Source organism: Podarcis liolepis, assembly GCF_965112155.1.
Source record: "Podarcis liolepis genome assembly, chromosome: 3".
Classification (NCBI taxonomy): domain Eukaryota; kingdom Metazoa; phylum Chordata; class Lepidosauria; order Squamata; family Lacertidae; genus Podarcis; species Podarcis liolepis.
In genome coordinates this window covers 21,765,152-21,788,349 of record NC_139557.1, presented here as the reverse complement: position 1 = coordinate 21,788,349, position 23,198 = coordinate 21,765,152, and the positions used below count along the sequence as shown (strand labels likewise).

Genomic DNA, 23,198 nt, shown 5'->3' with positions numbered 1-23,198 from the left:
TGTTATACTAAACATGCAACACTATGAAGAAAAAATCCTATGCAATAGTCACATAGCAGTTTTGTTTTGCAATGTTGTCCGCAGTCTTCTTTGTGTTTGCCTTTAGAACAATGTTGAGAGAAACGGGTCACTGTTATTCAGCTGGGGAACTGAGGCTACTTAATGGCTGAGTTCTGATACTAAACCACAGCTTAATATTCCATAGATGAGTTTCGGTCTCAGGAGCTTCTGTCCAGCTGCAAAAAGATCAGAAACTTTTGCTTCTGTTTTCAACTGACTGTGATTTATTATGTACAAACCTAGAACTATGGTTTAGGGACGCGAGTGGCGCTGTGGGTTAAACCACTGAGCTTAGGGCTTGCCAATCAGAAGGTCGGCGGTTCAAATCCCCGCGAAGGGGTGAGCTCCCGTTGCTCGGTCCCTGCTCCTGCCAACCTAGCAGTTCGAAAGCACCTCAAAGTGCAAGTAGATAAGTAGGTACCGCTGCGGCGGGAAGGTAAATGGCGTTTCCGTGCGCTGCTCTGGTTTCGTCAGAAGCGGCTTAGTCATGCTGGCCACATGACCCGGAAGCTGTACGCCAGCTCCCTTGGCCAATAAAGTGAGATGAGTGCCGCAACCCCAGAGTTGGTCACGACAGGACCTAATGGTCAGGGGTCCCTTTAGCTTTACCTAGAACTATGGTTTAAGGCAGTAATCCCAAACTTGGATCTCCAGCTGTTTGTTTTTTTACTACAATTCCCATCATCCCTGACCACTGGTGTTGCTAGCTAGGGATGGTGGGAGTTGTAGTTCAAAAAGAACTGGAGACACAAGTTTGGGAAACACTGGTTTAAGGCCACAAGCTGTGATACGAAACCACAGTTTGAACTTGGTTTATTTTCCTAAACCAATCAGTTTGCATACAACATAAAGTGTAATTAGGTAAAATGAAAACAAAAGCTTTCAGTACCCTTAGGTACTTCCCACAGGAGGGGAAGGGAGGGTTTGCAAGTCTAAGGCACATTCCTGTAAAGCTAAAATCTGTTTTAGTAGTATGTCCAAATGCAGCCAGTAAGAAAGGGGAAAGCTGGACCCAGGTATCCAGAATTCAAGTCCAGCCCATTATCCATTGTACCATACTTTAAGTCTGTATGATGTTGTGGCCTTTCCCCTTCCTTTACATTAATATCTTTTCATGAAAGTGCAAAAGAGACTCCATTTGAAAGGCACAAGCATTTCTATATCATCAGCTTCCATTATCTAAAAACCAAACCAAGAAAAAAAAGACCCAAACAAACCACTGGTGAGAAAGTAAATTGTACAGTTACTTCCATCAGTAAATTCTACAGTTGCTTCCATTGGTGGTGTCTACAGCCACAACCTAGTTAAACCTTAAATGCAAACTGAATGACAGTCTGGTTGCTAAATTGACAAACCCCACATATAATCTGTGTCTTAAAGGCTTCAATGGAATAATCCAAAACATGTCAGTACAGAAGTAAGCTATACCCAACTGAGCTCAATAAACCTTACTTTTAATGTAAGTCTTCATAGGATTGCAGGCTAAAATCCAAATGTTTGCTTTTAACTATGGTGGGCTTTAAGTTCCAGTCAAGTCAACCCAACACACCTTTCCAAGTAAGTTCCATCAAAGTGGAACTTAACTTCTAGGTAGACATGCAGTAGTGTATATTTCTTGAATTTGGCTTGCAGGACCTATGAATATAGAAGGGTGTGCAGTATATTCCAGCAAGGCACAGTAGCTCAAGTTATTTAGTTGTTGTTGTTGTTGTTGTTGTTGTTGTTAAAAAAGTTGATTGTACTTTTCTCTTCTCTCTCCACCCCAGGTCAGGGAGAAGCAAGTTTTGATGGGAACAACATGGCTTGTAATTATGAAAGTTCACTGCAACACAAACTCCTTAATTCAAATTTTAAATTTAGCGAAACAGGCAATTTTGAACCCACTCCTGTGGCCAGGAGGACCCTCACACTGGTAACATCCAGCCCGCTGGGTACTCGGTTTTCCCTGTCTTATGCTGAAGATGCCGAAATGAGTAACAACTTGCTTCTTCAAAACATAAACGTGGAAGGACAACTGAATGTCGCTTCAGCCTTTGCTAAAACCACAGGCACACTGTCAAGCACCTTTGATGTGAACCAACTCGTTTGGGCAGGAGAATCCAATCTGAAGTTTGACTCTTCCTTGCTTCAGGCTACTAACCAGATGACTGCCAGGTTTACAGGTGGCCCATGGACAGTCAAGTCCATCTCGAATGTACAGAATGGTTTTCTGACTAACACGGCTTCCTTGAAGTATGAAAACAGCCAGCTGAAGTTTTCCTCTGAGACCGCTGGAAACCACAGAAGCTTTACAGTTGCCAACAAGTTTGACTTCTCTGTGGACAGAAAGGGAGCTGCGCTTCGCTCCGAGTACCAGGCCAATTACGCAGAAAACCAATGCTATGCCCTGATTTCGAGCTCTGTTAACGGCCAAGGTGTCGAGCTGATTAGCCACATGTCTGGGAAAGGTGAAAGACTCAAAGCTGAGCACAAGTCTACATTAGGTGTTAACCTCGATGGCCTGGCAAGCACTGCAACAACAAACCTGCAGTTTAATCCATTGAAACTGGAGAACGAAATGAATGCCCGGATTGGTGTCGCTGGGGCTTCCGTGAAGATCAACACAGGAGGACACTTTGGGAAACACAATGCAAAATTTGATTTGGATGGAAGAGTGGCTCCCACAGAAATCGTGCTTACAAGTGTATATCAAGGCAGCATTTTGGATGCAGACAGCAAGAACACCTTAACCTTCAGAGTGAACAAGGGGGGACTGAGGTTTGCAAACAGCTTGATCGGGTCATACAAAGGAATGAAGCTGGAAAACACTCATGACCTGAACATCGTGGGCTTGTCTTTGACTTACGCTTCCAATTTAGACCACACCATCAGTCCGGGCAAGTCCCACAAACACCACTTGGACTTCCAGCTGCAACCCTATTCTCTCACAGCCAACGTGAACAACGACTTGAAATTTGGCAGTGCTGATCTAAACAACCACGCACGGTTACAACTTGAGCCCCTGAAGGTTAATCTGGATGGCAATGTGAAAGGTGCCTACGGTGGCGATGAAGTGAAGCATGCCTATACCTTTACCTATGCAGATCTGGTGGCGCATGTTAAGACCGACACAGTAGCGAGTATTCGAGGTGCAGCTCTCACCCACAGAGTAAACTTGGATGTTGCAGGTCTCTCTTCGTCGGTCGTCATCAACACAAACTGTGACTCAAAATCCCTAACCTTTTCCAATGCAATACGATCTGTTGCAGCCCCATTTACTGTCACTGTTGACATGCATACAAATGGGGATGGAAGACTCTCAATCTTGGGAGAGCAGTCAGGACAGCTGTACAGCAAATTCCTGCTAAAAGTCGAACCCCTTGCTTTCTCACTTTCTCATGATTATCGGGGATCCACTGGCCACAACTTCAATTCTGAGAAAAGATACAAGACATTACTGGAGAACAAGGCCACTGTTCTTTTTACGCCATCTGAGCAAAGAAGTACATGGAAGATGAAGAGCCAGCTGAACAATAATGTGTACACTCAAGATTTTAGTGCTTTTAATGATGCAGAAACTATTGGGGTGGAGCTGGATGGAAAAACCTTAGCAGACCTTTCTGTACTGGACTTTCCTATAACTATACCATTCACAAACCGGGGGAGAGTCAATTTAATTGATGTTTTGGATTTAAGGGAAAATGTAGCCCAGACTCAAGAGTTTGGTCTTGCTCTTTCCGTGAAGTATGATAAGAATGAGAACATGCATGTCATCAATCTGCCCTTCTTGGAAAAGCTACCAGCTTACTATGAGCAAATGAGGCAGTCCATCCTAGCTGTCCTCAAATCTATTCAGAAGAACCTAAAGGGTGTAAATATAGATCAGGTTGTGAGAAAATATAGGGCAGCATTAGATAAAATCCCCCAGCAGGTTAATAACTATGTGAAGACATTCGATCTGGAAAGCAAAGTGAACAACCTGAAAGAGAAATTGGATGCATTTGCAAAGGATTACAGTATAAGTGTGGATGACCTTGAACTTGCTTTGGAAAATGCCAAAACTAATCTCCAGGCAGCTTTGTCTAAACTGCAGGTTTTCCTGGTTGAAGCTGAAAGGTATATAAGGAGCAATTATGACTTAAAGGCAGCTGTTGTGCAACTTATTGAGCAGATTATTGAAAAAATGAAAGTTATAGACAGGCAATATGAAATCAGTAAAAAAATGATTGACACTATTCATCAACTGCAATCTGTCATCTCTCAGTATGACTTTAACCAGATAGGAAGCAGTGCTGCTGCTTGGGTTCATAATATGGATGCTGAGTACAAAATCAAAGCCCGACTGCAAGAAAAACTAGATCAACTGAAGAAACAGATACAGAATATAGATGCCCAACGCATTGCAGAGAGTTTGAAGCAGCAAGTGGAGGCGATTGATATTAGAACACTTATAGAGAAGCTGAACGTGTCCTTTCCCATTCAAAAACTTAATCAAATTCTGGAGCAAATTAAAGATCTTCTTCTAAATTATATGGAGGACTACGAAGTGACTGAGAAGATCAATATACTTCAAAAAAAAATGCATGAACTTATTGTGAACTATAGAGTTGATCAGCAGGTCAAAGTTCTAATGGACAAAATAGTTGAGTTGTATAACCAACAGAAAATTGGAGAAACAATCCAGAAATTAACCCTGTCTCTGAAAAAAATTGACATAAAATCATTCTTCAGCCAAGTACTGAAATTCATTGATGATGCTGTTAGGCAGCTCCAATCATTTGATTACACAAATCTGGTGGATGAAGTCAACAACTTTCTTGATTTTGTTATCAAGAAGCTGAAGTCATTTGATTACAACAAATTTGTAGATGAAACAAACAATAAAATCCGGGAAACAACACAGAAAATCAATGATGAAATCAAAGCCTTGGAGCTACCTCAGAAAATGGAAGCTACAAAACAATACATCAAAGATGTCGCTGCTGTGATTGCTCAGAACATACAGAAACTAAAAGACACTAGACTTGCCATCATCGTTAACTGGCTTCGTGATCTCCTAAGCTCAACAGCATTAAGTGAACTGAAAAGCAAAGCTTGTGAGTACCTGGAAGATGCACGTGAGAGAATTTATCAAATGGATATCCCATTAGAAATCCGGGGATACCTTGAGAAGGTTAGCCAGCTCTACAGCACCATAATCACCTTCCTAGATGAACAATGGAAAACTGCCTCAAAAAAGATTACCCTTTTAGCTGAGCAATACAATGTAAAAACTATGGCTGACAGTTTCAACCACTTTGTTGAAACTGGTTTCAAAGTTCCTGAGATCAGAGCAGGCATAATCAACATACCAGCTTTTGAAGTCAGTCTCCGGGTCTTGCGGGAAGCCACCTTTCAAACTCCAGATTTCCTTATTCCACTAACTGACCTGCGTGTCCCATCTTATCAGGTAAACCTCAAGAAATTGAAAGAAATCAGAATTCCAGTCAGATTTACTACTCCTGAGTTCACCATTCTAAATACATTCAAGGTGCCATCTTACACAATTGATTTGAATGACATCAAGCTGAAGATTGTGAAGACGATTGACCAGATCATGTCGAGTGACTTTCAGCTGCCAACTGCTGATGTGTATTTCCAAGATATAAAGATGAAAGATATGTATTTTTCTGACTATTCTTTCCCAGAAATTAATTTCCCTGAACTCCAAATACCTGAATTACTGATCCCAAAACTAAATTTGAATGAATTCCAGTTCCCAGAGATCCAAATTCCAGAATTCCAGCTGCCCCGCATTCCACACTCTGTGATGGTCCCTACATTTGGAACATTGTCTGGTGCTTTCAAAGTAACCTCTCCCTTCTTCACGTTGACTACTAATGGTGCTTTTAAGAACACAACAGCTTTTGCCCACAGCCCACAATTTTTGGGGTCTATTTCAGCAGTAGCAACTTCCAAAATCAACTGCCTTGCTTTTGAAATGACTGCAGATACAAGTCTCTCAGCTCCCGAGATGCAGCAGTTAATCCTAAGAGACAACCTGAAGTTTTCCCACATGTACATTGATGCTATTCATGCAGGTGAAATAACATTTTTGGGGACTTCTGTTCGGGGAAATGCAGAAACTACAGCAAAATTCCATACTGAGCGTAACTCTATAGATCTGTACAACCAATTAACAGGCAGCCTCCAGAAGAAGATTTCCATAGAGAGCAGGACAACCTACAGACACAGGCTATATATTCCAAATTTCAGCAGCCAAGCAGAATTAAGTAATGAAATAAAAACAGCAGTAGAAGCAGGACGCATATCAGCTACTTCCATTGGCAGAGGAGACTGGAAATGGACAGCCTTTGATTACTCTGGTGAAGGAACCCATGAATCAAGTGTCAGCTTCGGTTTAGGGGGATCTGTAGCTTCATTCGTAGCACAAAACAAGATCAATGATAAGTACTTGAGAGTCGACCAAAGACTGGCATATGAATATAATCTACCAAGTTCTGCAAGGCTTGAAGTTCAATCTGTAGTAGAATCTCCACAGCTGGGACGTAGTGACTTAAATGTGCAAGGCACAGGGAATCTTGCAGAGCTCAAAACAGAACTGAGGGGCACACACAATGCTAAGTTGAACGGACGCATATCTGGGACTATAAATAATGATGTGAACTTCTTGGTGCAGCCCTTTGAACTGAGTACATCAACAAATAATAACATGAATGTAAAAGTTAGCTTCCCAATGAAAATAGTCGGCAAAATTGAGCTTGTGAATAATTATATACTGGCACTGAGTCCCTCCACTCAACAAGTTAGCTGGGCAGCTGAGGGCAGATTTAATCAATACAGATACGTCCATAACATGTCTGCTGGTAACAACGAAGAAAGTATAGAAGCTTCTGTGTCCATGAATGGTGATGCTAACTTGGAGTTTCTAAAAAATCCCCTCTCGTTTCCTGAACAATCTATCATGGGCATCAAGACACCCCACGTGCAAGGATACTCTCTGTGGGAGGACTCAGGGCTGAAGAATTTACTGAAGACTACAAAGCAATCATTTGATTTAAACCTGAAAGCTCAGTACAAGAAGAACAAAAATATGCACTCGTTTCAAATTCCTTTGGATGGAGTACATCAAGCCCTGAATCAGTACATTGCAACCTTCAACAGGCACTTTGAGAAAGGTAGAGACAACACCTTAGCATTCCTGACCGAGTCCTATAACCAAGCCAAGACCAAGTTTGACAAGTACAAAATAGATACTTCAGTTAACAAAGTCCCACAGACATTCAGGATTCCAGGGTACACTGTTCCAGTGGTCAACATTGAGGTATCTCCTTTTACTGCTGAGCTCCCAGCTTTTGGCTATGTGATCCCTAAAGAAATGAGCACTCCAAGTTTCACTGTCCCACTTGTTGGGTTTTCAGTGCCATCCTATACATTGGTCCTTCCATCATTGGAGTTACCTGTCCTTCATGTTCCCCAAGGTCTGCAGACTCTTAAGCTTCCCAGCTATCGAGCACACTCGCCTTTAAACAGAATCTACATTCCAGCCATGGGAAATATTACCTATGAATTTTCATTCAAATCTAGTGTGATTACCCTGAACACAAATGCTGGCCTTTTTAACCAATCTGATATCATTGCTCGCTTGAGTTCATCCTCCACTTCTGTGATTGATGCCCTGCAATATAAATTGGACGGAACAACCAGCCTCACAAGGAAAAGAGGGTTGAAGCTAGCGACTGCATTATCCCTGAACAACAAATTCATAGTGGGAAACCACGACAGCACCATCAGTCTCACCAGGAGAAATATAGACGCTTCAGTGATTACCACAGCAAAAAGCAGCATGCCAGGCTTGAACATGAATTTTAGGCAGGAGCTTAAGGGAAATGCTAAATCAAAGCCAGTCATTTCCTCAGCTATTAATCTAAACTACGCTCTTGACACTCGTGGTGCCACTGCTGAAGGAGCAGTTGTCCACAAGGCCACCTTGGAAAGCATTGTATCTTATATATCTGTAGATACTTCAACCAATGCTTTCATCAACGGAGTGCTTCACAAGAGAAAACCATTTTCTGGAAAGTTGGTTCATGAAGCAGATGCCTACCTAAATGCTAAAGGTGCTCGTTCCTCAGTCAAATTTGAGACCAGCTCTGACATTGATGGAATTTGGAAGTTTGACACAAAAGAAAATGTTGCCATTGAAGCATCCACTCGTCGTCTTTATGCATTATGGGACCACAATGGAGAAAATCATCTGAAATATTATCCAATTGTCAGAACTGAAGGACATCAGAACTGCAAAGTGGCTTTAGAAGTAGAGCCTGGAAGTATGTCCGTGCATCTTCAGATACAAGCTAGCCAACCAAATAATTTCTTCGGTGAGACTTCAGTTAATCAAGACTTTTCCGTTGCCACCAACAGTGAGAATCAGAAGATTGAGTGGAAGATCGAAGGCCAAACCCTCTCCCTCTTCCTTGGACATCACTTGCAGTTATCGAATGACAACACAGAAGCTCATTTTGACCTGTCCAGTTCTTTGGGAGGTCATGTAGCTTTCCTCAGAGGCCTTGTGCTGCCAGTTTATGACAAGAGCTTATGGCAGATCTTGAAATTAGATGACACCACTAGTCCTGGAGAAAGGCAATACTTAAATGTGTCAACATCCTTTGTATACACAAAAAATGAAGATGGGTACTTTATCCCCATAAATGTCAACCAGCTGACGGATGGATTTACATTCACAATTCCTGAAATTAACTTACGCGATATCAAAATCCCCCAAAGACTGACCACCACGCCATTTCACATTGGATTTCCATCACTTCCAAAAATTCAGTTTCCTCAGTACGATGTAGTGACCAGCTTGAAAGAATATAAAATTCCCTACTTTGAGGTGACTATACCTGAGAAGCTATTAACTGTATCTGAATATACTCTTCCAAAGACCCTTTCTCTGGGTAAAATCTTTGTGGACTTCAGCGCTGCAGCCAAGAAGATAGCTGACTTTGAGTTGCCTACGATTACTATTCCTGAACAGCAGATTGAAATCCCAGCCATTAAAATCTCCTTCCCTGCTGGAATCTACATCCCCACTTTTGGAGCTTTAGGTGTTTCTTTCAAAGCTGCTTCACCATTGTACAGTACTACCTGGAAAACAGATTTCAAGAACCATAAAGACTCTTTCAACCATTCCATTGATTTTACTGCATATTCACCACTGCCGTTCCTGGCCTATGATCTAAAAGGTAAGATATTATATTATATTTTATATATATATATATATATATATATATATATATATATATATATATAAGTTTTAGGTGTCTTGGATCCTGAGGGAAGTTCTTTGCAAGGGAAGTGTGACCCATCCTCTCCATTGTGGAAGGAAAATGAAAGAGTGTGCTAGGAATCTGATACTTCAGGCAGTATCTGAAGTAATAGGAATTATACTTCAATTTTTAAAAGAGTTTCACCAATATTTTCAGTAATATTTTCAGCTGTCCCATAAGGCAGACTAACATTATTATGTAATCACATGTTGCTGTTGGAGGTGGCCAGGGACCAAATATGAAAGGTCAACTAGGTAGTTTAAGGCTAGAGGAAGATTTTGACTCATAGAGGGACATTTGAACCAGGAGTATCCATTGTTCTCCTCCGAGTCACTGCCTTTTGCACTTTCCCCTTCCTCAAAACACATTTTCTTATGCCCTCTCCTTTTTGGAGTATCTCTGGTATGGAGATACTCCAAAAAGGATCCTCCATGGAGAGGAAAAAGTGTGGGAATGCCATGATTTTGAGGAGCACCTCATATGGACAAAGATGGAGGTACTGGAAGCTTTCTATCCCTATTAAGCAACACCTATAGATGAGCCCCTAGTTTACAGATGAGTCTGTGCAGTAGACCAGCTCTCTATAATAGCTGCAGCAGATCTTGTAAAATGTAGAAACCAATGACAAAAACTGCTGCATTCAGTGCAGCAGTTTATTATTTAATGGAAAAGTGAGATGTTGAGTACACATTATCTCAGCCCTAGACTTTCAATGCAGGCTCCATTTACGTTAGCTATAATTTCACCTGTGTGGAACCTTTTCTTCATAGGTGTGTGGATCTACAAAGGTAACAACATCGAAGGAAACAGCCATTTTGTGCATCGTGACCTGAGTGCAGAATATAAAGAGCGTCTCACTGTACTAGAAAATGGGTAAGGACTTGTTTTCGTCAACCTAAATGGCACACTCTATAGGGAATCCCAAATCAATGAGCTATGGCCATTATAAAATGTGTGCTAAATGTTGTCCTTTCACTTAGTGTGCTCCTAACAACCCTCTCTCCCCCCAAAATGGGAGAAGGGAGGGAATGACATCCAAGGAAACATGTCTGAAGGTGCCATCTGCTCTACTTTGAGATTTGAAGACCTTGCATGATAGTCAACTAAGTCATATTCAGTGGGTTTACTCTGTGTTTGACAAAATTGCCTATCACGCAAGGTCTTTTTGTGGATTCCGTCACCAGATATGAGACTTTATTCCAAAGTGGGGCAGAATCACTTCACTGGTTTCCTGGCAGCTGGGTCTCCTGCTGCTTGCTGGGAGGGAGAGTGGGGTGTTGGCAACCACACCAGCAGCAAAGCCAATATGGTGCTTCTAACTGTGCATTTGAGTTTTTATGAAGGGCAGGGGACAAATATTTATAATAAACAAATGAGTGCCTGGATAGCTCAGTTGGTAAGAACATGGCCCAGATCATGACAAGGTTGCAGGTTCAATCCCTGTATGGGACAGCTGCATATTCCTGCATAGCAGGGAGTTGGATTAGATGATTCCAGTTCTATTTTTCTAGAAAAGAGGTGTTGGATCTCACCATGAACTTCTTCCTTGGCAATGGCACCCACCTGAGAGGTGCCAGAGCTGAGCTCCAGTTGTTTTTTAAAAAGCCCTGGATGGGATCCTCAGCTTCCCTTCCAACTCTACAATTCTATCATTCTAAGTCTTCTGAGATAGACATTCATTTAAAACCAACTGTATTTTTAAATTAATAACAATTAATAATTACCTTTTCTCTGATTGATTCTGCCTGCTTTAGAACCACTGACTACACGATATCTCTGGATGTCACCAGCCCAACCTTCACTGATGTTCAAGTGCGTTTCCATGAACAGACCGCAAGAGTTGCTACCTCAATATCTTCATCTTCAGCTGGAACCCTTGGCTCTCTCATCAGTCTGGATACGGATACTTTCAAGGGCGAGGTTTTCTACCGAACTCTGGTAAGCATGGCCAGAATTAGGCCGTGTGCTTTTGCTTAAAGGATCATGAACTTATTACTGGCACAGTGCCCATCTTTATGATAGATGGGTTTGAAGGCAGAAGAGGGGGAAGTCAAGTTTTATTGTGACAGTCCTGTATTGTGAGGTCCCTGTTAACTGATTTGGACTGGTTCACACCAGGAACAGAGGTGTGGTAAGAGCAGGCTGCTCTGTGAGAAAGTGATCTGTCTTTCCATTTGGGGTCTGTCTTTCCATTTGCCACAGCATAGTTGCTCTGTTTCCTTCTTTCACCTCCTCAGCGTAAACTGAGTTTTTCCGAATTTGAATATGTCGCCAGACTTCTAGCAGTAGCATGAGGGGAAGACTAAGATGTGTTTTTCTAAAGCCACTTTTAACTTATTTGTAGATGTTGGCCGAATGCAGGCTTCTCCTACCTGTTGCCCCTCCACCCCCCAAGTTGTTGGACTACAACTCCCATCATCCCTGATAATTGGCCATTGGATTTTTAAATTATAAATGATTACTGCAAAAAGAAGCTGTATCTATGCACCGGGTCATAGTCTGCCAAATTTTTGTTTCATTTTACTTTTTATTTCCCATATTTTAGTGTCCTTGGGTTGACTAAAATTATTTAATAATTTAGATAGGCTTAGGATTTAAGTATGTTAGGAAATAATTTAAGATGTTTAAAGACAAATCTGAAAGAATGAAAGATGTCAAGTGACTAAGTTAAATTTTCTGAGAAAACTGAGTTTGGAAAACTGTTAAAATGATATATAACGAAATTCAACCAAGGGGATTTGAGGAAGTCACTAAATAATGTTACCAAGATTTAAATAGGATTTATGTTTGTGTGTTTGTGTGTGTGTTTGTGTTTTAAAAATCTTTGGAAAATTAATAAAATGTTTTGGGGGGGAAATAATAATTTAGGAAAGGCACGGCAAACAGGCACAAGCCATAACCACAGATATGATAAACATTGGTGCAAAATAAGTCTATTAGTAGAAGACATGGCTTGGGCTTTTCTTGGCAAAGTAGCGGGTGAGTGACATTTCCTAAAAATGTGTTTTGCATTTGCAGTCTAACCCTCAGGAAGACGTCAATGTCTTTAAAAGCGAGATATCATTCCGAAATCCTGAACTGATTCAAGTCAAAGCCAACTGGAAAGAGGATGCTGCCATAGACCTACTTGAAGGCTTAAAAGAGAAGGTTCCTAAAATAGCTGGTGCTTTGTACAACTGTGTTAACAAGTACCACCATGAGCATATGGGTATTGAGATCAACACTGCCACCTTGAAGCTGAAGGACAACCTGAAACATAATGCTGACATGTCTTACAGAGCTACTTTAAGCACTATCAACGAACTGGAACAGGGGCTGCATGGCATAACTAACCAGGTCACTGGGGAATATGAAATCTTGAGGAAGAAAGCCAAGAAGATGTACCACCAAGCTGCAGATCAAGCCAACCAGATGGACTATGACCAAATCAGAGCCCAGTTTTTTGAAGCCACCATGAATATAATCACAGAATACCATAAAAGGGTGAAGCGTCTTATTGATTCTGCCATAGAATTCTTGAAGGTAACAAAATTCCAGGTGCCAGGAGTAGACGGAGAGCACACTGGTGAAGAACTTTATGTGATGGCCACTGAGAAGTTAGCAAACACCGCAGAGCTCTGCATCACAAAAATGCAGGAATATTTTGATGACCTGAATGCATATGCGAATGAACTAGAGGTTAAAATTCCAATTTCCGGCCAGACCCTCAAAGTTCGTGACATACTTGATGAAATTAAGGTCTTTCTAACACATGTTAGAAATAGAGTCAGTAACCTATTTCTTGCCCTTGAAAAGATTGACTTCACACAATATCTAAGAGAGCTCAAGGAAGTCACTCAGCAAGTTTTCAAAGCAGCAGAAGATCTGATCGCAAATTTGAAAGCCCAAAACTATGAACATTTAAAAGCCCAGGCAAGGCAACTCTTGGCCAAGATCCGTCAAGGACTCAATGAGTTAGCAAACAATATAGGATACTTCGCTCAGCAGGTTGGAAAGTTTATCCAGCAGACTTTGCAGGTTAGTTCCGTGGAGATAGAGCGTTTGCTGCAAAGCATCAAAGCCTTGAGGGAGGAATATTTTGACCCAAGCATTGTTGGGTGGTCTGTCAAATATTACGAAGTGGAAGAGAAGGTGGTGGCTTGGCTGAAGGGTCTGATCAATGATGTGATTGAGTGGCATGCCAAATGGATCAGTGGGGCTTCTGACATGATTGCACACCTGACAGATCAAGTGAAAGATTTTTTGGAGAACTATGAAACGGAATTCTCCAAGTCGGCTCATGACAAGATTCTATATTGGTCGGAAGCTGCTCAGAAGAGTGCTGCAGAACAAAACCAAAAAGTCAAGGCAAAGGTATATGAGGCATACGAGCACCTGTCTGATTCCTATGCAAGGCTTATCGCTAACACTAAGACCCTGATAGACCTGACAATAGAAAACTATACTGCATTCCTCCGGTATCTCCAACAGCTTCTGGATCAGTTTGAACAAGCGACAGCTGACACACTGAGGCCCTATATCGTTGTCCGCCCAGGAGAGCTCAGGATAGACATCCCAAAACCATTTGACTTGCCAACCATTTATCAGATGAGCCAGCTCAGTGAGGAAGATATGAGAAAGAAACTGGAAATAACGCGGGAACTGATTCAGCAAGGTGTCGAACAAAGCTCCAGGAAATGGGAGGATCTGCAATATTTCATTGATCAGCAGATCAGCGCTGGGCAACTGACCATGCAACAGATCAAGGAAAATGTACAGAAGCGCTTGCAATCTTGAACGGACAAAGAGAAAGAAAGGTAGTGCAAACTTTTATCACGCCATATTTAAAGCCAGCGGCAATCATTGCTCTTGGAACATCAGAAAGCTATTTGTTTGAATTTGGCATTTGTAAATGAAAACGGAATAATTTGTGGGTTAGTCTAATGCTTTTCAAAAGCCAATAAATTAATTCTTTGTGACATTTTAGTGTCCTTTCATTGAAACCAGTTTTCTTTTAGGTCATAGGTCATAATCCAGTATTTTATAATGGAAGCCTTTACAGAGGCTTCAGAGAGAACAGGGCCAGAACCCACATTGAGCAAAACGTTTTGAAAATTGCTTCAATGGAAGATAAGGACCCAATGGAATAAGAAGTAGCATGTGATGAAAAAGTCAGCCTAAAAACCCAGCTTAAGAATGTGAACTATAAATAAATTTTAATTAGGCAAGTAACAGGAGGAAAGTAGGCAGAAGCGTACATGTTGGGTTGGAATGTGCATTCTCCATAAAACGAATCAAAGGCATCATCAGTGAGTAAAATCGATCTATCTACAAAGTTAAACATTAAGTTTCTTTCGTGCCCTAAATAGTCCTCTAACCAGTCAAGGGTCAAGCACTGTACTTGTCAACATAGTTTCCCTTTTTCTCGTCAACCGTGTTAGTATTTTCTGGTTTGTACAACCACTATTTTTATATTCCTATTTTAATTGTTGAATATTTTATTTTTGGTTCAGTCCAAGGCCCACCATTGTTTCAGGCAATCTTCAGCTTAAACTGAGGTTGTCAGCTCCTTGTTCTGAAGCAGGCTAGTGTCCCACTGTTTTTACTCTGCCAGTGCTACTTAAATAGGCAAAGTTCATTAGAGGCAGTATTTCAAGAATGAGCACTCTCTTGCTGCTCAGCTGTTGAAAGTACAACCCCGCAGGAAGGCCTCATGCGAATATTCCTGAGTTTGAAAATTCTGAAATTTCTGAAAGCAAAATATTTGGGCCTAATAATTTATTTGCTTTTATATTTAGCCATTAGAACACACTGTACATATCAGAGATCAGACTAATAGGATTCTCACCCTTTTCCATTCCCTTCTTGTTTTTCTCAGAACAAACTTGTTTTGCAATGTCAGTAGAAAAGTTGTGTATATGTATCCTTTAATTAAACAGTTCACTCTGCTAGCTTCTGTATTTTTTTCCCCTTACCTTGTTAATTTATGAAAGGAGGTTTGTTCTGTTTCGTTTTCTTTGAATCGTATTCTTTTCATTCTCCTTTCCTGGGACACTTTTTGGGTTCGTTACAAAGGGATTTTGCAAGTGTGTTCTAAGTCTGTCAGAGATGACTCCCACCTTTGGAAAACGATTCTCATTATTGGAAGCTAAACCTTTGGCAGAGGAACCAAAGAATTTCAAGAATAGCCCTATCAACTCCATCCCATCACGGTTTCTCCATTTTGTTTATGGGATTCTGCTCACAGGATGCTCTGGCTAGGGTCAGTGAAGAGTCTGTGACTCCATTGGGTAGGAGGCAGCCCGCCCTTTTCACCCGCTTGAAATGGTTTACATACACAAACACCAATTGTGAGGCCTACACTTTGATGAGCAGCTCAATAGTCATGGGCTTTCACTGCTTCCAGAAGCAGTGGAAGAGAGTCAAGAGAGGTCTCTCTGCAGCCTTGGTGTTCTGACTTAGCACACAGATAGTAAGCTGAGGAGGGCATTCCTCATTAATCTTAAAAGGTTGAGGTGGGGCTGGAGGCTGTTGGTCATCATCAGCACTTTGAGTTAAGCCTGGAAGGAAGTGGTGCAGATACCAGCGTCCCAACGCCATGTGATCCTGGCAACCCTTCAGGTGTGCCACATTGCACTTTGCATTACCTTGCACAGCTTACAAACTGTGACCCTTGACAATACCAGTGATGTGACATGTCCTACACAGATTTTCCAAATGTTCTGCTATTGCTCTAAGTAACGGTATACATAAGGGACCCTCCTCAATGGGAACGAAAGCTCTCAGGTGAAATGCTTCCAGGCAGTCAGATGGTGGCACTATGCACAAAGTTCCACCGGGGGCCGTTCTGAGCTCATTAAAATGTGTGTTATGCTGCTCATTGTCTCGTTCTCATTCTCTGCTCTGATTTCCCCTTGGTTACCTAGTTGGAAACTGTACCCCTGATAATTCATACACTCACACACACACGGACAACCTCTAACAAATGTTGCTAAGTGAGGAACTGCCACCTGTTAAGAATCTATGGTTTGGGGATTCACTGAAGTGTGCGGTTTTCCCACACTAGTATTTTAAAAGGTTATAGATCATGTGTGCATAATAGGCAGAACATTAGGTCACTTGTCTCACTTACAACAATAATCCATTTTGATATGGGTCAGGTTGACACAAAGAATCTACCCATACCAGGTCTATTGATGAAACTGATCCCCTTTCCCCCCAAACTAATGAAATTTTCAACTAATGGGTACTTAAGTTAATAAAGTGTGCCACACATCTGTTAGGAGCCATTTGTAAAAGAAACCATTGGGAGTTCAGCTCTGAGATCACTGATATAACGTTTGAATGGCATCCCACTGGGAAACAGCATGGTATCAAATTAAGGAAAGTAACACAATAAATGTGTGAGAAATAACATTAGTGCATAAACAGTAAGGAAGAGAAGAGAGCTTGAGGGGGGATGACTGCCACTGGGTGTCCACAAAACTACTACTAATAAATTATCAGGGCAAATCCTTATCCCCTACTGGTGGCTTTGGCATTGACTTAAATGAATCACTTTCAGAACAAAAGCCACATCAAAATAATAATGATGAATTGTTAAATTATTTTATTATAATAATAATAATTTACACACACCTACAAAAAATACGCTACGCACAGCGTACCCATCATAATTCTTTGTACATAATTATTTTACTAAACTCTATCACAAGAATATTATTCTCCAGCTTCTTGCTGCATTAATACTTAGTGATTGACAACCTCAGAATTTTGTTCTTCTTATCATCCCAATTTAACTTATCTCTCTTACACTCCACCAGTTTAATAATCTCTCTCCACATATTGGCAGCTTTTTCACTTCACATTTCACACATCATTGTGCAGCGCATAGAAATAATGCCAAGAAAAAATCTATAATAATGTGTGTGTGTTTTAAAGCCCATTCATTGCTACTTAGAGAGTCAAAACATAGATGGATGATAGATAGATAGATGATAGATAGATAGATAGATAGATAGATAGATAGATAGATAGATGACAGATAGTTGTATGCCCCCCGTCTCCAAAGTGGTGCAAGTTTTCAAGAGTTCCAGGCCACAAACTATTAACAATATCATGGTAACAATGGCACTGCCCCAAATGAAAATGATTCACATACATTTGAGCTGACCATGTTAGAATTATAAATAGTTTTTGTTCCTTGCCACCATGCAGCCAAGAAGTGCCTGAAGACATCAGGTATTAAAATAGGGAATTCAATATACATAGATTGGCTCATCAGAGCATTCTAGTTTCTAGTGGGACATATTTTGAAAAGAGTTGTTAAGTGCTATAACAAGGAGTTGAGCTGAACCTGAGCCGAAATCCCTCCTAAACCAGAACAGAACTCGAACCATTCCTTCAATGTCTTCAAATAATAAACTTTGCATGACTTTTTACTCTTGCCCCATCTCTCTGCTCTCATATCCTACCCACAACGTTTGCCCCTCCAGACCCAGCACCTTCAGCTGCCCAAAGGTGTCCTACTCCCTCAAACAACTTGGTCCATTTTTCTCTTGCTACCTGGGACATGCCTTCCAATCCAGCTGAGTGATGGTCTTCAAATTGGTCCTCAAAGAAGATGTAATTGACATCATTGGGGTAATAAGAAGTTGGCTTGACAATTCATTTGTGGGTTTCCCAGAACCCCCTAGTGACTCTACCACTGCAACCCAGTCTGCAACTAAGCTTCATTCAGGTTCTACAAGATGCCGGTTTCAACTGTAGCATCTGTCACAAGTTACTTGTGTACAGAGGCATGTTAGAGTGTAACCATGGTGATCTAAGGCCAAAGTCTTTTGTATAAAGTTCTAGATCAGCTGCCAAGGGGCATTGCAGGGTTTGCCTGCACCCAGGGTGCGTGCACACACATGGTGGCGGGAACAGGGGGTGCATGGAGGGTGAAAAAAACAACCTTTCGTGCCAGCCCACTCCTCACCATCAATGCCACTGGGCGGGCACAGGGCAAGGAGGCTTCATGGGGCCACACTATGTTGCCTGCCCATCTTTGCATGGGAACCCAACCAGCCGGCTGGGCAAATATTCAGCAAGGGGGCCAAGGACATGGCAGCCAGGACAGAACCGACTCCAGGGTCCAGAGATCCCGGGCGGCAGGCAGGGAAGGACAGGGATCCCTGCATGGGGGTGCCTGGTTCGCACCCCCTGAAAATCATGTGCCCGGGGTTATAGCCCTCCTGCCTCCCATGCTATGTCTCTGTACCTGCCCTCTTTTTGCTAAAAGAGGTGGGGGAAGCAGAAATATGAAACAAACAAGCAAAACCTTTAAACAAAAGCATGCATTTTAAAAAACTGAAAGAAAAACATGGAATTTTTAGTTGCAGTTCAGCTCACTTAAGCCCCACTGATTTCATAGGGGTCAATGATTTCAACAAAACCATAAACAAAAAGAGAAAACTACCCCAGCCCCTTCCCTGGTTCATGAAGCAACAGCAGCACAGGCATCACAATTTTACATCTCTGATGAGTTAAGTTGTCAGTAAATGGAAAGTAAATGCCTAGAGAAGTAGAAATGTATTATCTCAGAGATCAACACAGCAATACTGCTTTTTAAAAAAAGGATTAGTCCATCTTCCTCCTTCCTTCCTTCCTTCCTTCCTTCCTTCCTTCCTTCCTTCCTTCCTTCCTTCCTTCCTTCCTTTCTTTCTTTCTTTCTTTCTTTCTTTCTTTCTTTCTTTCTTTTCTTTGGTGCATAACATGGCAAAAAGCAGCAAAAAACCAGTTAGTCTATCCAAAGGCAAGCCTGTGCTCACAGTGGAAACAATCATGTTCTACTGCATTAGCAAAGTTAATAAACAGAAATCAAACTGATTCAAAAGCGTCCTTTTACTGCCCTCACTTTTTGCAATAATTTTTCCAAAAGAGCAGCCTGCCGCACTCTCAGATACCACAGATCTACAGTGGTACCTCGGGTTACATACGCTTTGGGTTACATACGCTTCAGGTTACAGACTCCGCTAACCCAGAAATAGTACCTCGGGTTAAGAACTTTGCTTCAGGGTGAGAACAGAAATCGCGTGGCGGCAGCGGAAGGCCCCATTAGTTAAAGTGGTGCTTCATATTAAGAACAGTTTCAGGTTAAGAACAGACCTCCGGAACGAATTAAGTACATAACCAGAGGTACCACTGTGATGCCAATCTATGAAAACCTTCCAGATGTGAGGCATGATTGTCCCTACTTCTGCCAATACGTGACCCAGAAATTACTTACATTTCAGTTAAACTATCTATATCTATCTATCTATCTATCTATCTATCTATCTATCTATCTATCTATCATCTATCTATCTATCTATCTATCTATCTATCTATCTAATCTATCTATCTATCGTTTCACAGTGCTAAGAGGAGGGTTGGACCCATTGCTCAGTGGTACAAACTTGCAGCCAATTCTTGGGGGAGGAATGCGTCTGTTGACGTTTCATGATTCTGTTAATACTCAGTCTTCAAATTCTTGTTCGTGAAGGAATCTGTGTTCTTGTCTCCATGATTCATAAAGGCAATGTATCATTTAATAACACCCTGAAAAAACTGTATTCTTGCCATAACCTAAAACCAGCAGTTGACCACTTGACGAGTTCTGCTTAAATTATTGAGTGATCTTATTTCCTAATTCCCAAGTGAATTTGTGTTCATGCAGCATAAGTATTCTCACATCTGGCATCTTGATGGCAAAATCTCAGGAGCAGAGCCGAAGGCTAGAAATATAGGCCCATCCTCTCTCCCCCCCCTCCTGAGAATTCATATCTATTCAACCTGTGAGAGCTGTACCAGAGGCTGCAAAACATTTATTTATTGAATTTCTATTGCTCCCTTCCTCCCAAAAGAGTCCAGGGCAGCAAACAACCAATAAACCTATATATAAACATCTTCAAAACAATTCCAGTACAGATGGGGACTGGGAAAGATCTCTACTTGTTGGAAGTGTAGGTGCCAGAAACACAACAGGGGATAATAATAATAATAATAATAATAATAATAATAATAATAATAATTTATATACTGCCCTTCATCTGAAGATCACAGTGTGGTTTACAGCATAAATATACAAAATGGAAACTTAAAATACATCTCCTAGTAAGAACAAAAATAACCCCAGTAACCCCTCCCACAAACACGTTTAAAAGGCCAAAGATTGCTTAAAAAGCCAAAGGCCTGGTTAGGAAAAGTACATTCCAAAGGGCAGGTGTCAGGGGTACAGGGACAGAGGCACAGGGAAGGCAGGAAATGGAGAGCGATGGAGAGGAATCCCAGGACAGCGAGGAAGAGGATGGCAATGACGCAAGGGATTCCATGAGTCTCTCCAGCGAATCAGAGGATTCCCAGAAGGGGGCGCCTGTGGTCAGGGCAAGGGGAGCCCCGGGAGGAAAGTGTCAGGAGCGGGGGGCCAGCAGGGGACCCCAAAGCGGCAGCTGGGAATCAGGGCCAGCTTCCCCCCCAGAGCGCAGCGAAGGGGGGGGAGGTTCCAGTGTGTCAGGGGAAACAGCTCCGGCAGCAGAGAAGGAGGAGGGGTCAGAGCAAGCCATTCTCCCGGAAGGGGAGGAGGGCAGTGAGGGGAGTAGCATAACTGTCAAAAGGAAGGTTAGAGGTTGGGCGCGCGCGCCAAGTTCAAATGAGGAGGCGCGCGGAAGAACAGGGAGCCCGGAGGAGGAGCCAGGTCCCAAAGCCCGCAGGAGGGGGGAAGAGCAGTCTGGCGATTCCGCGTCAGGAGAATCCAGGAGGGGCAGAACCCCAGCGGGCAGAAAGACCCTGCAGAAAAGGAAAGAGAGAAAGAGGTGGAGCAGCGTAAGCCTATTAAACTGGTGTAGAGGAGGGACTGATTCAGAGGGGACTTCTACCGTCTAAGGTTAACAGACGTGGGGGCTGCACGCCTCGGTTGTGGAACTTACTATGAACTGCAATAAACATCCTTGTATATAAGAAGAACTTGGCGTTGGTCTTTTGTGAGCTGAGACCTGAGGCAGCCCTGACAGCAGGTGACAGGATTGTCTTGTCCATTGAATGGAAGGGGTTTGACTAGATGACCCTCGTAGTCCCTTCTATCTCTACAAGTCTGTGATTCTTACCAATAACAGGGGGTGTTTACCTGGAAATAACTCTCTGTCTTCAGTAGGATATACTCTCAAATGAGGGTCCACAATATTAAGTTTCCTTTGATTGTGTGACAGCTTTGTGAGATAAAGAACACTTTCCATGTCAGCCGAATTTCTCTCTAAATAATGACCCTCAGTTGTTTCACCTTGCCGACAAAGTCCGTATAGTTAAAGCTATGGTTTTCCCACTAGTGATGTATGGAAGTGAGAGCTGGACCATAAAGAAGGCTGATTGCCGAAGAATTGATGCTTTTGAATTATGGTGCTGGAGGAGACTCTTGAGAGTCCCATGGACTGTAAGAAGATCAAACCTATCCATTCTTAAGGAAAGTAGCCCTAAGTGCTCACTGGAAGGACAGATCGTGAAGCTGAGGCTCCAATACTTTGGCCACCTCATGAGAAGAGAAAACTCCCTGGAAAAGACCCTGATGCTGGGAAAGATTGAGGGCACAAGGAGAAGGGGACGACAGAGGACGAGATGGTTGGACAGTGTTATTGAAGCTACTAACATGAGTTTGAGCAAACTGCGGGAGTCAGTGGAAGACAGGAGTGCCTGGCGTGCTCTGGTCCATGAGATCACGAAGAGCCGGACATGACTAAACAACTAAACAACAACAACAAATGACCCTTTGCTTAACATTTATTTGACCATTCACACATCGAGGTTGCTGATGCACGCCATATTTCACAGTAAGAATAGCTATGGGTCCAGAAGCCTCTTAATTTTTTACATTTCATACAGGTATAGTTGCCTTTATTTTGTGGGGGAAATGCAGGTCAGCTCTCTACTGTTCAGAAATATTTATAAATTTATAGCCAAGAGCCAATTAAATAAAAGCAGTAAAAAAAAAGCTTTAATAATACTAATAACCTGCACCAGATGAAACAACATGAGAGATGATAAAAAATATATAACAGCTGTTCCTTCAAGGAAATAGGGTGCTAACACCTTTATCTCCAGACTTCCTTCCCAGCCTTTCCCACTCACTTCTGATCATCTTGCCAAACAGAGTGTGCCTGGCGATTATTTGCTGGCATACCGCCACAGTATGCAATCAGCAAATATGCATGCGCAGATTTACGTTCACATGCTTGGCCCTAATGCAATTCCACATTCTTGGTGTGCCACCGCTGGATAGGAAGCTCAAAGGAATGTCTGCACTTTGAAGAATGTTGCTGTGTTGTAAGACCACAAAAGGGCATGAGCTGGATCCAGCAGAGAAGCAGTGAAGGAAAAAACTTCTGGCCTCACATTTGCCTGCTTTGTGCGATTATGGGCGTTGAGGGAGCCTGAGAACTCTCTGAAGGGAGGTCTGGAGAGAAACAAGGCAGCCTGATGTAAGCCAACTCTTCTCTCTTTTTTAAAATTAGAGATGGCCCATTTTGGGTGGAGGGGCTGCTCAAACATCAGGAAACAGCTCCTTCCTTGATAAGCTGCAAACCAACCATAGCTGTCAACGTTTCCCTTTTTTAAAGGGAAATCCCCTTATTCCGAATAGGATTCCTCGCAAGAAAAGGGTAAAGTTGACAGCTATGAAACCAACAATTGGCCCTTTATCTCCCATTCTGCCATTCACATGTTGGGAAAGCATCGCTATGTAGAAATAATGTACTGAAGCTCTGTACTAAATCCCCTGCAGAGACATTTTTGGTGGATTTTCAGGGTGTATGAAATGGAGATGTCCACCATTTTCTT

The 23,198-nt window shown here is 42.1% G+C and overlaps 1 protein-coding gene across 1 annotated transcript in view; it reads left to right on the top strand.

Annotated features, from left to right (window-relative positions):
• Window positions 1-15,301, top strand: part of APOB (apolipoprotein B) — a 47,074-nt gene extending 31,773 nt beyond the window's left edge. The window contains exons 26-29 of the mRNA XM_083495377.1: window positions 1,827-9,287; window positions 10,142-10,244; window positions 11,126-11,309; window positions 12,390-15,301. Coding sequence (XP_083351503.1) covers window positions 1,827-9,287; window positions 10,142-10,244; window positions 11,126-11,309; window positions 12,390-14,147 — 9,506 coding nt within the window. The 3' untranslated portion in view covers window positions 14,148-15,301. The remainder of the gene's footprint in view (window positions 1-1,826; window positions 9,288-10,141; window positions 10,245-11,125; window positions 11,310-12,389) is intronic.
• The last annotated feature ends 7,897 nt before the right edge of the window (window positions 15,302-23,198 follow it).